The sequence below is a fragment of the Notothenia rossii genome, assembly GCF_949606895.1.
Source record: "Notothenia rossii genome assembly, chromosome: 5".
NCBI lineage: Eukaryota > Metazoa > Chordata > Actinopteri > Perciformes > Nototheniidae > Notothenia > Notothenia rossii.
The window spans coordinates 13,669,526-13,687,165 of NC_136903.1; the positions used below are offsets into that span (position 1 = coordinate 13,669,526).

Genomic DNA, 17,640 nt, shown 5'->3' on the forward strand with positions numbered 1-17,640 from the left:
CCAAAGGATCCATCACTTTTCAGAATCCGGCTTAGAGACACTTGGTACTCCTTAAGGGGAATGAACACTGGCCCATTGTTGAGGGGTAGATTGGGGTGGGGACATTAGCATGAGTTTGCATAGACACATAAAGATCTTCATGTTGTATATGTAGACTTGGAGTTGGGGCTTTTTACGAAGAAAAAAACAACATTGTAATTATGTTTACAACCTGTTTGTAAATTAAAGTAAACATCAAAGAGGCAGAGGAAAGGAGGGGAACTGTAATGTGCCAATAAAAAAATATTAAAGTAGACCTTAGAAGGGTGCTTCCCTTGTGTTTTCATTAAACAAAGTGTGGTTAGGATTCATCCTCAATCCCTCAGGGTTAGAGTATGTTGTGTGGGCTCTGTGGGCTGGTGTTCTCTTACTTACTATGGCTTTCCTTTGGGAGTGATACATATACAAAGGCTGCAATACAGAGTTCCTCATCAAACGTAACCTTTAACAACAATAGGAATGAGAGTAGGTAGCCAACAAATTGCAACCAAATGCTTTGTGCTTTAGGCATGGAAAAACTTTTTATGTCACCAAATGTGTGTGTTTTTGCTGCTGTTGTACCAGGAGTGCCAGTGGTGGGATTTGTGTTGGTGCTTCTGCTGTCTAAATAATCTCCAGACACCAGAAAGAAACACATGGGAATCACCGCAAGCAAGTACATACTGGGACAGCATTAGTCCAACATCGGCACGCCCCAGCTTTTATAATCAACAGAGAGACACTCCGAATTAGACAAACCCCCAAAAGGCAAGCACACACTCCAACATCCTGAAAATACTTACATCCACTCGTCTGCCCACTCATGACAGTCACTGAAAACCCAACTCACATTTGCCTGTTAAGAGCTTTCTTGTTTTGGCTGGAAAATAAATGAATACATTTTAAAATAAAACATGTAAGAGTTTCTTGCAGCTTGCCCAGATCAGACTGGCACAGGCAAACACCTCTGCCTGGCAGGGATCCACTCCCTGCCTTCATTTTTAGCATTTTCTACCACACCTGGCACCAGTCTGGCAAGAGCTAACAATATCACTATTATCTGAGGCGATTGTCCGTGCTCTGATTCAGTAAATCAATTTGCCACAAAAGTAGTGTATAGGTGGCATCTGAGCCATCTCAAGCTGAGGAAATACAAAGGCAGATCAAAAGTCTGCGTCACTGTACATTTAGAGTAGCCTCATTACAATTTCATAGGTTTGTACAGTATGTTATAATAGCTAGATCATGTTCCCGTGAAAACAACTTGACACAGCCATTTAGCACCTGACAGGAGGAAAATAGTAACCTCCTGTTCATGTCCCGTTGTAACATTGGCACAATGAGTTGTAATAGCCCGCTGATCAGGACATTTGTGTTTAGCAAGCGTAACATCTGACCTGTCTCTATGTCATGATGGATCACCCACTAAGAACTGAGTGCTGTGTGCATGGCCAAGCGTGCATGTGTGACAAAGGAAATATTCCCAATGAATATCCATTCTCATTTCTCGCCCATCTGCTCCTTCATATAAAGGAAACTGGCATATCTCGGGGAATACAATGCTCTTTAAATGGTTCATCTTTCAATGTCCACAAAGACAGAACACCCAAACACACCCAGCAAGCCCATACAAACAGTAATACACTTGACACACTTCTCTCTACTCAGTGAAGTGACCTATTCAGGCAGAGCAGCAGGAGGCAGAGAGGCTGAAGAGCTGGGAAGCTAATGAATGCACAGGTTTGGACCAATGAAAGTGCTAGTGCTATCTGCATGTTGCTTTTCTTTTGCTCACAAGAGAGACTTAAACCATTAGCCCCTATCCCCTGTGCTCGTTCCTCACTTTTACCTCGTTTTTCAGTGTCCCTGTTCCCCGAAACTGGATGTCTGCATGAAAACTAGGCCACTGACCAATGCTTGCTGCACCGTAAGAAATACTGAAGAGTTTTCTTGGTCTTTAAATAGATACAAAAACATGAAAATACCACAGTTAAGATCAACAGAGACACTAGACTGGTGGACAGGAAGAGTAGGAAACACGAGCCAAATATAATCACTCTGCAGGAAAAGAGCTCCAAGCAAGGCAGCACTGACAAGAAGTGGTCAGAGGTCAGACGGCAGACCTATAAGGGTCCCCTCAGAGGTTAAGTGCTGCCGAACGCGATGATGACATCCGACGGGCTGCTCAAGTCACAGCAGATTGATGGCATTTTGGTATGTAATCTAAAGACAAGGACAAATGTGAGTTTGCAAAGACTTGGGATTGGCCCTGTGTTTCCATGATGTCTCACTGTGACTTTACTGATATGCCCTGGCGTACGGTAAGATAACATCTGCTTTCCTAAAGCCTTACCAGGATCCTCTGTCTGTGACCTTTGTTTCCAAATGACTGACTCTTTTCTTCTTCAAACATCGGTCAACAACCTAGTCGCAAAACAAAATCCCCCAATCACGACAAGTTATCAACTTTGCAAATAGATGATGGCCCATTTGGCAGGAGACATGCTAAAGTAATTCACAATGTCTAATCTGATAAGTTATCATGGGAAGAGCTGATGGTATTTTGTGGGGAGGAATTTATCTTCAAGTTCCCATTAAGAATGTCATTTGGTGCCAACGTCCAAATCTCCTTGAAAAGTTGATTGTTTCTTGGGCCTCTTCAATCATTTGCACATGAAAAGGTCCATGGAAAAGGGACTGCTGTAGAGACCATTGACAGATTAGCAATGGCCATTTCAGCCTGTACCGTCAACTAGTTCTCTAAGCAGCTCGCTTGTTTTACGCTCTGTTGTTCAATTGTGGCACTGTGGTAGAGATACACTGCTGAAGCCCATTGAATATTGTTTGGCTTTCAACGGTATGCAGGAACAATGAATATAGTGCGGTGGAGAGCAACGATGCCTACCTGAACCTGCATGTCTCAGCAGGGGTGAGTGTGAGTGGCTAATTCATTGCTTTACACCGACATCAACAACCCCGCATATAGAAACACAACAAAACTCCATATGCAAATACGTGCATTGTGAATACAAGCATTCATTTAGGGTTTTTACTACCATAAACGTAAAATCGGCAGACTAACTGACACCAATCATAAACACTACGATGTCAAAACAACAACAAATCTGTTGCGTGATGAACTCAACTGTACATTACATCCACAAGTAATGAATATGTGAAATAGACAGAAAACATGCTACGTATTCCTCGACACCCAAAGGCACTCAATCAATCTCCCTGGCCCATTTTCTGCTCATGCACCTCCATCTTTCCGGCAATTCTCTACTGACTTGCAGAGGACACAGCGCAGCAATATCATACCCTCCCCGATCTTTTCCATTGTGCTTTCTATCTGTAGAATAATGCAGAACACAGTAGATTGATCTCCCCTTTGCTCATGATTTGAATCCAACGTGCTTTACTGGAAAGGCCAAGTTTTCTGATACTAAAACAGGCTGTTTTGAAGAATTTGGCCTCTTCCTGTTCTGTGCACTGCTGTGTCATCATCCCTTTTTGAACACTGTTTTTTATCTTGGAAAATGAACACGCAATATTTCCAAAGAAAAGGGAAAAGAAAAACACAAGAAGGAATAACAGCAACCTATGATTGACTGTGTTTAGAAATGGTGCTCTGGGTCTTGTGTTCTGATGTTGCTCTCTATAAACATGCTGCTGTATGGAGAACATCTCCCGTTCACATAGCAGTTAAAAGATGTCAGAGAGAAAAAAATGCTTTGACATTTTTGTAATAAAGAACTTCCTGAGTGGAGCAAAAGTGGTTCAAAAAGCATCTTTGATTATTTAGAGCACAGACTCAAATCCCAGTGTGACCTTTCATCTTCTCGCTGCCCTCTCTCTTCTGTAAGATGAGGCTGTATTGTGGGCAGTATGTGAGTGTGTGTGAGTGACACTTGGTCTCCATTTGTCTAGTACATAAAAGGTATTGACCCTAGAGTCTGAATGCAAGCACAGAAATCTTTTCATTTCCCCTCTTTCCGTTTCCCAGCAGTTCAAAGTGTCTCTACAGTATTTCTGTTTCCATTTTGTCCATGATGATCCTGCCAATACACCCACCCTCTCAAACATTTCACGTAGAGCAACGCAACCTCTCTCCCTGGTCATTTCATTCTGATAGCTAAACACAGTAATCTTGTCTACAACACACACACACACACACACACACACACACACACACACACACACACACACACACACACACACACACACACACACACACACACACACACACACACACACACACACACACACACACACACACACACACACACACACACACACACACACACACACACACACACACACACACACACACACACACACACAGAGAGTATGCTGCCCACACATGGTCTTATCTTACAAAAGCAACAGAGAAGCGGGAAGCAGTGAGGTCAGGTCAGAAACCCAATTACTGTACGACAAATCGGCCACACAGAATCTTCCCGTGGCTCAGCACTGAATACTGAGGTGGGTCTTGGAGACACTCACCTCCTGTCTCTTTTGTAGCAGGTCTTCAAAGCTATTTTCTTCATCTCACTTTCTCTCCCTACACTGACAACCTCTCTCCTTTCTTCAGTGTTCTTCTCTACAGCCCTTCAACAACCACACGGCCAGCATCTCTAATGCCTTCCGCCCACCATTTCCACATGCAGCTCTTTCAGTGGTTAGATCACACGTTGCTTTTAGAAGATTAAACCAAATGTAATCCAAAACTAAAGCCCAGAGTGCACATAAAAAGCTATCTGGAAAAAAAAAACGATTGAGATCAAACCAAATAAAGAAGCACGCTAAAATACAAAAGCTCTTTCGCAGAAGACAAAAATGGCACAAGCACTTTCCTTGCCCTTTCCCTCACACCAGCAGAAGATGTGATTTACTGCTTTTCTCTTATTCTGCTTTCAGGAGAACAGACAGATACATCAACCCTCAATCTAACCGTATGTATAGCTCTCAGACCCCACAATTCTTGCAACAATAACAATGACAGTGACTGTGGTGAGAACATGAAAGAATGGATGTAACCAGCTATTTTTCTAGGAGATGAAAGAGAAATGAAAGAGAGACTGGTATTGGTCCTGATTTCAAAACTAAACACACAGACAGCCACGTTACACTCGCAGTTTATTCTTCCATGCAAACTCAGTCAAAACCCCAGAAATGTAACAATGAGGGAACACCATGTGCCAAATCATGGGACGGAGAAAATAAGTGAGCAGCTTGGAACAATGTCATTTTTCCGTGCAAGCCCCGCTGCTGGTATCTTATCTGCTCAATCCTCTCATCGTCATTTAAATCTCCCCCCTACTCCATCCGATCCCAGCCGTGGCCCTATTTAAATCTCTCCCTCCTCCCAGTCCACCACATTTCTAATGCTAATTATTTAAACCTCTCCGTGCGCTATCCCTCCCATCCACCAGCTAGTTATTCAAATCTCTCCCTAAAAGCCCGGCCCTGTTAAAAGGTGCTTGACTGAAGTGTTGATCCGGGCTGTTATTCCCAGCTCTGTTTTCTTGGCCTTCTCATATCCTCTTCTTTCAATATGCAATTACACAAACTCTGCTTCACATATCCTTTTTGAAATGAAGAGGTTTATTTGCCATGATAATGGATTGCAGTATCAAATTAGATGAAACACAGCAAAGACAGGGTAAGCAGAAGATGTGGGCAAAGTACACAAAATGTGTGTATATTTAGGATGTTAGACTTTATCAGTTATATACATAATACGTGTATACATTGAGAGAAGAAGATAGCTGCATGGGAATGTGACCCCAGTGTGTCTGTGGTGGCCTGTGCAGGTCACTGTCCCTAGTGTTAAGTGAGTGAGTGAGGAATGATGAGACGGTTTGGGAGGTCAGAGGGGGATCATTTTTCCAGATCAGGTGCCAGCACATCAGCGTGGGAAAGAGGACATTAATCTCTTTCTCCTCTTACATGCTAGACATTATTTACTCATCTCTAAGTCTTTACTTCCAGCAGTCAGAGCTTTGAAATGTGCTCCGGTTGTCCATTCGCACTCGCTCTCATTCAGATAGAGGGATCTCGCTGTGAAGAAGCCACCTACACATGGAGCATCAGGATCACAGCGCAGTGAAACACCAGAGCTGCTCACGGCACTAAACAGGAGTCCCACTCAGCATCACTACTTATTACAGTTACATAAATGCTGGTTTCCAACAACAGCTCCCCACACAAACTGCACACTCCCATACTGTGTGCACACACCAAAGCAAAGCACAGCTGCAAGTGAAATGTGTTCACTGCACACGTGTGTGTAGAGTTCTTGATCATAACGTTGTTTGATTTTTCTTTCTTGTAAAATGTATTGCATGCAACAATTCAAGCACATTTTAGCAGTGTCGACTCATCAAGAAAAAATTACAATTTTAAAGTGAATTTATCACAGGGCGAAATCTATCGTTAAATAATAGAAAATGCATTTTATTTTTTACAATCAGATCAATTCAACACATTTCATTTTTTTTGTTATACAACACAATTTGCTAAAGATAAATCCCATTCTCGTCAACATAGCAAGAAAACAAAGTGGACACCGTAGGGGGTGTGCTCACCTTGGTACTCCTGTCCAGGGGTGTAGGCGATGGGGTTCCCCGTAATTTGAAGGGTGAGTAGCACCTCTCCCCCACCTTCTGTCATCCCGGTTCCCTCCAGCTCCCCGTGGTGGGTGCACAGGAAGAAGAAGGGGTTGAAACGTGGGTAGAAGCTTGCGGGGGGTGCCCCGAAATCCATGCTGCTGCTCCCCAAGACTAGGGCCAGCAGGGCACAGCCTAAGGCACCCCCGAGAGAGGCCCGCGCCACGGCCATCTGCCCTCACCAAGCGGGGGGCTGAGGCAGGGACAGTGGGTGAGGAGTTGAGGAGAGTGATGAGTGGGAGCGAGGAAGGCACAGGTAGAGTTCCAGAGAAGGACAGCTTTTGGAGTCCACAATTGAGTCGAAAGTCCAAAAGTGCGTGCGTGAGAGTGTTTGTATGCGCTATATTTGTGCGTGTGAGTGTGTGGGCTTGGCCGTCAGGAAAACTGTAGAGCTCTGTTCTTCTTCTGCCTCCTCTCCCTGTCCTACCTTCACTCTCAGGGAGTTCAGAGCTTCGCCTGTGCTGTCCTGCTCCGGCGCTTAAATACCTCACCCCCTCCCTCTGTTTCCCTCTCTCCTCCCACCCTCCCTCCCTCCCTCCCTCTCTCTGTCTCTCTTTCGCTCTAACACCAGCTCCACGCGTGCTGTATGCGCTCTATGAGACGGCCTCCCTCCTCTCTCTCATCCAGCTCTTCTCTCCTCCCTCTTCTCTGCCAGTCTATCACTCTGCTTTTCCCCCCTAATCTCTTCCTCCCCCCTCTAACCCCTTCTCTTACCTCTCACTAAAACACTGTGTTACTCCACATTGCACTCTTGTATCCCTCTCCTGAGACCTTGTCTTATCTCTATGCATCTGTTAGTTCCTCCATCCCTAACCAGTCTACTGACATATCCCTATCACTCTCTTCTCTTTCCTTTGTCTTTTTGCCCGTCCACCAGACTGTCTCCTCCTCTCCCACCCACTATCACACCTCCTTTCTCCCTTCCTCTTCCGTTCTCTTCACCTCCCTCTTCTTGCCTGTTACTCTCTGCTTCTCTCCCACTTGGTCCCCCCCCTCCCATCTCTCCCTCTTTTTCCAACCCTGTACCTCTCTGTTTCTCCTCTCGTCCTCAGCAGCACTGAGATTTTTTTTTCTTCTTCTCTACTGTTGCTTTTTTCCCCCATCAGAATCTCCTTTTCCACAGGATTCTCCAACTTTTTCTCCCTGTCAGAGCATGCTTCTCTTCTCTTCTCTGGATCAACCCACTACCACTGTGCCGACACCAGCCATAATGCTGCTTTCTCTCCCCCACCAGGCTCCACTCCAGCGCACCAAATGATGGATAAGTATTTAACACCCTGTAAAAACCACACCCCCCATCTCTCCTTTTTTTATCCGGGAATAAATACAAATAACATGAACCGACACCCCACATACTTTACAGCCACACACCCCCTCCATCTCTCTCGCTCATCCATCTCTTGCTCTGTGTGTAAGTGATACACTAGCCCCCCCCTGCTCGAATAATCTCTCAGCAGACAAGGGCTGCTACATAATGTGGTTCTGCAGAGAAAACCACATTAAATAAATTATCACAGTAACTTAAAGAACTTGCTGTTAACACCACTGAGCGTCTCGTCTGGCGTTTCTCTTTATCTGCCTGCTGGGTTTGTGTGGTTAAGTGCCTATTACAGACATAAACACTCCCAAGCTAGCAAGCTGCACACACACACTCACAGCCACTTCATGTCCAAACAGCCTGACTGACCCACAGCAGGAGACACAGCCAGGCCGGAGAGGCCAGATGCTTTCACAGTCCAAACCCTGAATCACACGCACGCACGCACGCACGCACGCACGCACGCACGCACGCACGCACGCACGCACGCACGCACGCACGCACGCACGCACGCACGCACGCACGCACGCACGCACACACACACACACACACACACACACACACACACACACACACACACACACACACACACACACACACACACACACACACACACACACACACACACACACACACACACACACACACACACGTCCTTATGCACATTCATGGGATAACACGACACAGGAGCAAAATTCACGGATTCCAAATACTGTACTGGTTTCATGTTTCGTTCTGTTTTGGTGTTTGGAAAGATGTATACTTTTCTCGAGTGAAATCATTCACCTGTCAGACCAGCTGCTGCCCCCAGATGAACTCCAGTCAGCCTGTTTATCCACATAGCAGTCCAGACTCCAAGAATGCTGTAAACAAAACAAAAGAGGCAATTATTACGCAACTTTAAAGAGTTTCACAGACTCACAGAGGATGTTGATTTTTATTATTGTGGCCATGCTGATTTATATTCACTTTCAAATTACTGTCAGAACTTGCAGGCCAAACTATACAACCTAGAAATTCTTCAAATACAGTTACTTCAAGTACACTCTGATTGTGATGTAAGTTTTGGTTTAACTTTTTTCTATTCAGGTTAATTCTGTCTTTATTTAGTTCTGAAGCAGAAAAATGCACCTCCTTTCTACAAACCTGCCTGCTCAGTGCACTGTTCATTATATTGTGTGCTTCACTGATGAGATCATGTGTTTTTTGTTGATTTTATAATCCATGGAAATTACAAACAGCAACAACTATTTTCCAAAAACCTTGGAGAACAACACAATGTTTTTCTTCCAATAGAGTCCGTGGTTATTCTGTGACCAGTCTGCTGCTGCTTCTTTCGCCCATGGCACAACATAGCATCAGAGGGCCAAATAAAGTGAAATTAAAAGAGTTACAGCGGCTCCACATGGACCAGGTGTGTTAAATGACTGCTCTATAGTTCTGTGAAAACAGCAACTGAAAAGAAAGTACAGTGAGAAGGACTGAAGGCAGTAACTTTTCAGAAACACTGTGCGTCCTCCCCAGTTGCTCTCGGAGGTCATCAGGGTGGACCGTTCTGCAGAGACTCGAGAGTGGGGTCAGAGTTTATCTCTGTCTTCTTCTGTTGTACACTCAACCAATTCACAGCCACCCTCCAGCTCCTCAATGCCTTAATCAAGCACTTTTAATTAATCTAAATGCATTAACTCACTGGTGAGACTTCTTAAAGAGCTTAAATCTTAACAGTCTCTACTCTGTAAATGTTGCCAAACTGTAGTTACAGCCCTGAGCAGGCATTCAAAATGTATACCTTTTAATTGTTTAAGGTTTGACATTTAAAGTATGTTGTTTTTTATAAAACAAACAACAAGAAATTAAGCCAATGAGGTTAGTGACAAGTTTTAGAAAATCAAATGTGTTCAATACCGAGCCAAAGTAAGGCACCAAATATCCTCTTCCCTAGCTTCCAATGCAAAGCACAACATATCCACAGCCATGATTGTGGATGAGGGGTTCCCCAGCGCCCTGACAAAAAAAACAAACGTTGACGGTCAACCATATTTAGTAGTTGCTGTCAGATCAATCGGTTAAAAAGCTGCTCTTCCAGAGGGTGAATACAGAGTTGTAAAACAAAATGCACTAAAGTCAGCAGACAGGTGATCATACAAATGAAATATTGCAAAGAAAATGCCAATGTATGCATATTCTCATTACATTAATACTGTAATGAGATTGGAATATTAGGGGATAATTCATCTAGTTAAGCAGGTGCTTATCTGTAGTCAGATGCTATTAAACAACTGCAGAACAAGAGGGCGCTACAAATGCCAGTCGATCTTCAAATGGTGAAATAACATTTATTAATGTTGCTGGGTTTCTACGAAAGAAACATGTCACTATACGATATGATTAAGCTGTTGAAACTTTGCAGTTTGATGCCACAATAAGGTAGCACCTCCTTCTGTCCTGCCAATGCTTTGCTAAAACCTCTCTGAGACCAACTGTGAAGCTGACCGTTGAGCGGCCCAGACCAAGCAAGGAGGCAGAGGCAGAGCGTCCAAAATAAAACCCGGTGTTTATTACGTCATAAACATATGACACAGCCTCAATCTGCTGCCCACGTGAACACAGTCACCAGCCACCACAAGGATCTCACACACACTACCAGCCCACACAGACAGGGAAACAGAGCCTAAATACCCAGACACTAATCAGCAATTAGACACAGGTGGGGGGGGAGCAATTAGACACAGGTGGGGGGCGGAGGAGAAAAGACAGGGGACCAGGTGAACATAATCAGGAGTAACAGAAAGAACGGGAGGGGGAACACTTTTCAAAATAAAAACACATGAGCAATATACAAGGCCTGAAGCCGTCAGTCCATAGTGACGAAGTTATCTTCGTCACACCAACCAAAGATACTTTTTCTCGGCGTCTAAAAAGTTTTTGCTTTAGCAACTTGAGAAGATTCCGTCCTTCTGGTCTGATGATAACGTTCTGCTGATTAACAAGGTCTCCGGGCTATCGAAGCCTGAAAAGCCTTTTTCATCATCCACTGCTGATGCTCCCCAGCAGGTTCTTCAGTTGCCATCGTGACAGGCACTGAAGACCTTCTGGCCACCGCTATGAGTAGTCTTTGTAGTAATCGAAGCTTTGAACATGGTCTTTTCTGATTCCACGTTCCCAACTTCATGAAGAAAAAAGGTTTAATTAAGACCTTAAAAAGTGGAAACCAGAAGGTGGTTTTGGCTCAGGAGGTAGAGCAGTCATCCACCAACTGGAGGGTCAGTGGTTTGATCCCCAGCCCTGCAGTCAACAAGTCAAAGTGTCCTTGGGCAAAAAACCCAACCCCAAGTTGCTCCTGCAAACTGTGTGTGAGTGTGTGTGAGATGTTAGTCTCCTGTATGGCAGCCTCTGCCTCTGTATACATGTGTGTGAATGTACATGAGGCGTCATAAATGCAATCCTTTTAACCAGCCCTAAAGTGTTGAAAACTGAACAATGTTCAAGTGTTGTTGGACTAGTTTGGGTATCATGCTGCTTGATTTGAAGAAAAGATTGTGGTTTTCATTCAGTAAAAAAGGGGACTGCAGGCCTATCAAAAGGAACAAGGTAAACAAGTGCACACAAACAAGCAAACTATAAAGTTCATCAAGTGTAACTTCTTCATTTAGTTTATATAAAACATGTTTATATTCTGGACGAACAACACACAGATAAACGAGTCGATAGCCACTATTTTCTACAGGATAGTTTACATGGCTGGTAGACTGACAGCCCACGCAGCTCATTATTTTTAATTAGCCCCTTGTTTAGGCAAAAGCACTGTGTCAAAGCCTCTTCATTCACTTCAATGAGACCACTTACAGTAAATGACACAACTCGGTTTGCAAACTAAAGCAAAAAAGCTCAGGGTTGTCTGGCTAAAGGCTGATCCGGTCTCAGTTTTGCCACAGTACACACACATGTTTAGAAATGATGCATAAAGGTAGGATAATTTGTAGCCAAATGTGTTTTATTTCTATGCAGGGGCTTATTTCGACATTGGCCTTTGTCTGGTAATGCCAGTTTTACAGATTAGATTTCTACAGGCCAACAGTTGGACTACTAAAAGCATTTAATGCTACCAAACCTAAACAACCGGCAGACATCAGTGCAGGGTCATAAGGTGGACTCAGATATGGGAGAATTCTGAAACGCACACAGACATTGCCTAACAACAACAAAATCTATTGGTCACCAAGGATGGTAATTGTTTCATAGTTCATCATTATAAAGAGTGTGTGTGTGGATATGTCCATACATGCGTGTGACCTTCTGCAGCTTCCTCTGACCGGAGCTGCTAGCAGCGATTGGTCACAGTACAGTGTTCCCCGTCTGTTCACACACCCCTGCTGAATACATATGCTCACAGTGTTCAAAAACACACACACAAATACATTTGCACAAAATGACAACCCTTGACACTCTGAGTAAGATCCCTAGAGCTGAAAGACAGAATGACAGCAGCCAGCACAAGTTTCTCTGGTACAAGAGGCAGAAAGGGAGAAAGTCAGTGTTTCTGTTGTGTCTGTTGTGCCTGTAGCAGTCTGTTGTGCCTGTAGCAGTCTGTTGTACCTGTAGCAGTCTGTTGTACCTGTAGCAGTCTGTTGTACCTGTAGCAGTCTGTTGTACCTGTAGCAGTCTGTTGCACCTGTAGCAGTCTGTTGTGCCTGTAGCAGTCTGTTGTACCTGTAGGAGTCTGTTGTACCTGTAGCAGTCTGTTGTACGTGTAATAGTCTGTTGTGCCTGTAGCAGTCTGTTGTACCTGTAGCAGTCTGTTGTACCTGTAGGAGTCTGTTGTACCTGTAGCAGTCTGTTGTGCCTGTAGCAGTCTGTTGTACCTGTAGCAGTCTCTTGCACCTGTAACAGTCTGTTGTACCTGTAGCAGTCTGTTGTACCTGTAGCAGTCTGTTGCACCTGTAGCAGTCTGTTGTACCTGTAGCAGTCTGTTGTACCTGTAGCAGTCTGTTGTACCTGTAGCAGTCTGTTGCACCTGTAGCAGTCTGTTGTGCCTGTAACAGTCTGTTGTACCTGTAGCAGTCTGTTGTACCTGTAGCAGTCTGTTGCACCTGTAGCAGTCTGTTGTGCCTGTAGCAGTCTGTTGTACCTGTAGCAGTCTGTTGTACCTGTAGGAGTCTGTTGTACCTGTAGCAGTCTGTTGTGCCTGTAGCAGTCTGTTGTACCTGTAGCAGTCTCTTGCACCTGTAGGAGTCTGTTGTGCCTGTAGGATTCTTTATAACCAGAAAAACACTCCCCTGTACCTGATGCCCTCTGTACTTTCTTCATGTAGGTCCTGTCCTACATCTATCCCTACAACACCATGGCCGCACCGCAGCCCCTTCCCATTATGTGCACACACACAGAGACACTAATACACATTCAAACACACACTCATAGTGTGGGACTGGGGGCTATCGTTCTCTATTATGAAAACTAGGTCGGGAGGCGTGGGTGAGGGGAGTGGGGCAGTAATTATTTTTATCATTATTAATTTCCACCTCAAGGTTGGGCTAGGGCTTTTTGTCTGCTTCAATCTTCATTTCAGACCTCCTGCATCCACACATACACACACAACCACCATCACTACCACTGTCTTTGAAAAGGCTGCGTGCCAAACAAGGCAGGACAGAGGGTGGGGGCACAAAAGAGAAAAAGGGCTCAAAGGGATGGGAAGAGTGCAATGGCTATGAAGAGAGGGGAAAGCAGAGGCAAAGGAGGCAGGAGGGGTGGGTCATGTGTCGCTTCATCACTCACTGGACCCTAATTTACACTAACAGGTTGTTTACTCGATATGGCAAATGATAATAAAAGCCTGGGTGTTGGAGGAGGGGAGAAGGCAAGAAAAGAGAAAAGGAGAAAGAGAGGCCCTGCGGGAGCACTTCAGATGTGATGGCTTGCACACTCCAATTAGTCCAATGAAAAGCTTGTCCCCCCCTGAAAGGAGTCAAAGGAGGGGTGCGTTACTTAATGTGTAAATAAAACCAGACAGGAATACTCCAAAAACTCAAAGTCCTGTCACAGAGGGGGGTCTACAGTCACAAACATCCATGCTCTACCTGGGCACACTAGGAAAAACACAGATATTAGTCTGATCTCAGCAGGTGGCAGGAAATGACACGAATGAAAACGACGACACAGACATTTTTTTGACTGTATGTTAAGTTACTAACACTGAATGTATTCCTTCAAAATAGGAGGAAAGGACAGACATTTTAAAACGATTTTCCAGACCTTCCAAATATAAGATTTAACAAAACACAAGACCACCCAAAAAAATAACATAAGTATTATGAGTAACTTTGCCACCTACCATGCCCGTGTTTTTCCTTGAAACCTAGCCCCAGTTTAGGTCACAACACTTAGAAGAGCTCTTTTTCCATGTGCACTGCTGCCTCACAGAACATATTAATGGCAGCTATTCCAGAAGACAAACACTGGTTTTTTCTACTCTTGAATTACAGAAACACTGTGGAAACTAAGGGTTGAATTAAACCATTTATCTGTTTTCAACCAGAAGTTTTTCCAACAATGTTTCAAAGTCACAAGATAAACAACACAATTATCCCACAATGATTGAAGTATTAATCCGATTCTGCTCTGACTGTACATGAAAACAAGCTTCAATTCACCATAGCTGCTCCCACAAACAGGCATGTTTCCTCATGTAAATGCTTTCACACACACATACACAATCTCTGTATTGCACAAAAACTGAAAACCCCAAAGGTGTGAACAGGGTCATTTTATTTTTCTTAATTTAAGCTCTGCTTCAGTCGCTTCTACGTCAGTCTGGATTATCTTTGTTCTCCTTTGTATGAATAGTAAGTTCTGTGATTTAGTCCAGCACAAACAAGCTAATGCTTTCAAAAAAACGTTTCCGTTAATTTGTATAATTGTATTCAGATTTGTTCAGCTTTGGGCCAAATGCTGAAATGATCATAATTGTTAATCATGGGATGTATTTTAATTGCTCAGTATTTGAGTGACTGACTCATGATTGCTGTTGGAACGAGTGATTCAATTACACTGACGAGTTCCCTTCAAATATTCACACAGAACACTGTTGTACATGTTTGTTATGCTTTGTTAGTAAGCAGGTGGTTTCTAAAATGTTAGGTTCTGATATGTTATGTTTTTACGCGCCCATTTTTCAACTCCTCCTTTAAAAGCAGTGCTGCTCAATGTGAGTGGGTGAGAAAATAAAAGTCCCCTCCCCTGCCTGTCTCCCATTCCTTTAGGATTAGGCTGAGAGCCTCTGGAAGTGGCTCCACTGACACCTTGACAAATGAAGCTGTCCACTTGACCAAGTGAGGTATCATCCTTTAAAAAACAGCAGGATCAACATTCCCCACATACGGTGTTCCTTCTCTCTGACTTGAAAGACTGACCACCAGACCCAAATCTGTTGTTTACACAGAACAATGCAAACTGTCTGAGCGCTTCGGTGATGGGTGTCCTGTCGTTGTGAAACCATTGCTTCTTGAAAACTTGCCAGACACAGTAAGATAATGATTGAACCGTATAGTACCTGTGACTGTGTGTCTGAGAATTTAGCAGGACAGACTTAATCTTCAAGAGAACGAGTGAGTCAGTTGTTTTAACATTCTAGTTTTAGGCCACTGCTCTCCACATTGGAAACACTGCAGAACTTATCTAAATGTAAACCAAGTAAAGCCCCTTCATCAAAATCAAAACAGTTAGGATGTTGTTTCATTCCTCAATATATAGAGACAGTGTTTTCTTTCAGAAGATAGAAGTTAATTGTCAAGATAAATACACAGTACCATCAAATAAAATATGGGAAAGAATTGGGACACAGCTACATTATAATAACTATAACAAGTACACACTTCAGAATCTTTAATGCATAAATATCTTTCTCTTGTTGCCTTCATCCGAAATAAAACATTTAAAAGCACTGAACACAGAAATAAGAGGTTAAACTAGTACAGGTGCACTTTGTTGTCCTGATGGAGTTCTAGTGGCTACAAAGGATTCAGCCTGTATATGTCTGCGAGTTTAAATAGTGGAGGCACATGGCCTGGCACAAATGAAGTGTGTTGCATTTTTCAATAGCTGTGAGTCATAGTTCTTTCTGAGTTTTGAGCATGGCAGACTGTGTCGCTCAGGGCTGCCTGTGTCCACAGACGGTTGGCCTTGTACCTCTTTTGCATTTCCTAGACATTCAAATCTGTTCTCCAAACTCCAGGTTTTTAGTTCATCCCCCCCAGTTCACTGTCATCACAGCAACACCCCTCCCATCCTGCAGTCATGGTAACGGAGCTGTGAAAGAACAAGCCGAGGAATATGAGACATGAGATATGACAGACACATGGCCACGTTGTGACAAAGACAGACGGAGTGAATGCTGAGTGGCTTGACACCAAAGACAGCCATTTCCCCATCCTAACATCCAGCAAGCAACAATGTAGAAAGGACAGGAGGCAGAAGATTGTTGGGTCAGAGTAGAGTCCAGAACACAGGATCGATTTTCTTTGAGTGGCGTTCAAGAAAGCTAAAAACATTCTTTTTTTTTTTTAGGCGTATCTGTGAATTTTGCGGTCCTGAGGTATAATCTTCTCAACTGACATGGGACTAGTTTCCTTTAAATAAGTAATCAATGAAACCTAGGATATGTTCTGCATTGTAGGTCCAGTTCCTCTTAACCTGCTGGCATTCAAGAGAAAACAGGCTTTGAGAACAGCTACAAATCAATGAGAGAAATATGAGAGAAATGTCCTAGCATCTGAAATAAAAAAAGTAAAAACTTCCTCGACCACCAACAATTCTTAAGATCTAATAGAAACAATATTGATTTTAGTGTGGTTGGTGCAAATGTCAATGAACTTGTGAAAAAAAAAAAGAAGCCAAAACATCTCTTGTTCTCACTCCACTGTGTCCTGCATAATCTGAGCTGTTTTTCAGGCATTGTGCTCAGCAACAGCCTGGGAGACGTTGCTTTCCTTGTGTGTGCTAACGATGCCCAGCATGTCTGGCACACACATCATAAAACAGATCTTTCCCAAAAGATACCATTTATCCCTAGACACCAGCTCAGGCTCTCACTTCATAGGAGAGAGCGGGTGCAATAACGCATGCAATGATAGCAGCGCTAAAATGCTCATACACACTGTTTAGATGCACAAAAACTCTCACCGTGCTACACACATAGACACAAATACCAGGAGGAGCACTACTAGTAGTAGTGGTGTAAGTGTACATGCAGACACATATTTGCACTTGCAGATACACTCACATTCAAAACACAGGGAGGAGGGGGGAGGGGGCTCTGAGGCCATGGAACACACAACAAGCAGACAGCCTTGAGCTATGAGCTCAGCTAAATAAATAAATAAGTGAAAATCTCATTTTAAACCACTAGCTTCACACCCCCTCTTGGAGCCCAGTCCTCCTCCCTGCTCTCCTCCTTCTCCTCCTCCCTATATCCCTGATCAAGGTTTCATTCTGGAGAAGCACAAAGACGGGCAACCCAGCATTCATCTCTTCCAGCTCCATCCATCCCACCTATCGAGGGGCCTCCAGAGACGTGGACCAGGAGCGCTGCACTGACTCTGTTTTGTGCAGTAGTTTTCCCTAAATGAATTCTGGCCT

The 17,640-nt window shown here is 43.8% G+C and overlaps 1 protein-coding gene across 5 annotated transcripts in view; it reads right to left on the bottom strand.

Moving 5' to 3' along the window:
• Positions 1-7,176, bottom strand: part of reln (reelin) — a 93,609-nt gene extending 86,433 nt beyond the window's left edge. For all 5 annotated transcript variants that reach the window (XM_079684055.1, XM_079684054.1, XM_079684053.1 and 2 more), the window contains exon 1: positions 6,609-7,176. In XM_079684055.1, coding sequence (XP_079540181.1) covers positions 6,609-6,861 — 253 coding nt within the window. In that variant the 5' untranslated portion in view covers positions 6,862-7,176. The remainder of the gene's footprint in view (positions 1-6,608) is intronic.
• Positions 7,177-17,640: the final 10,464 nt, after the last annotated feature.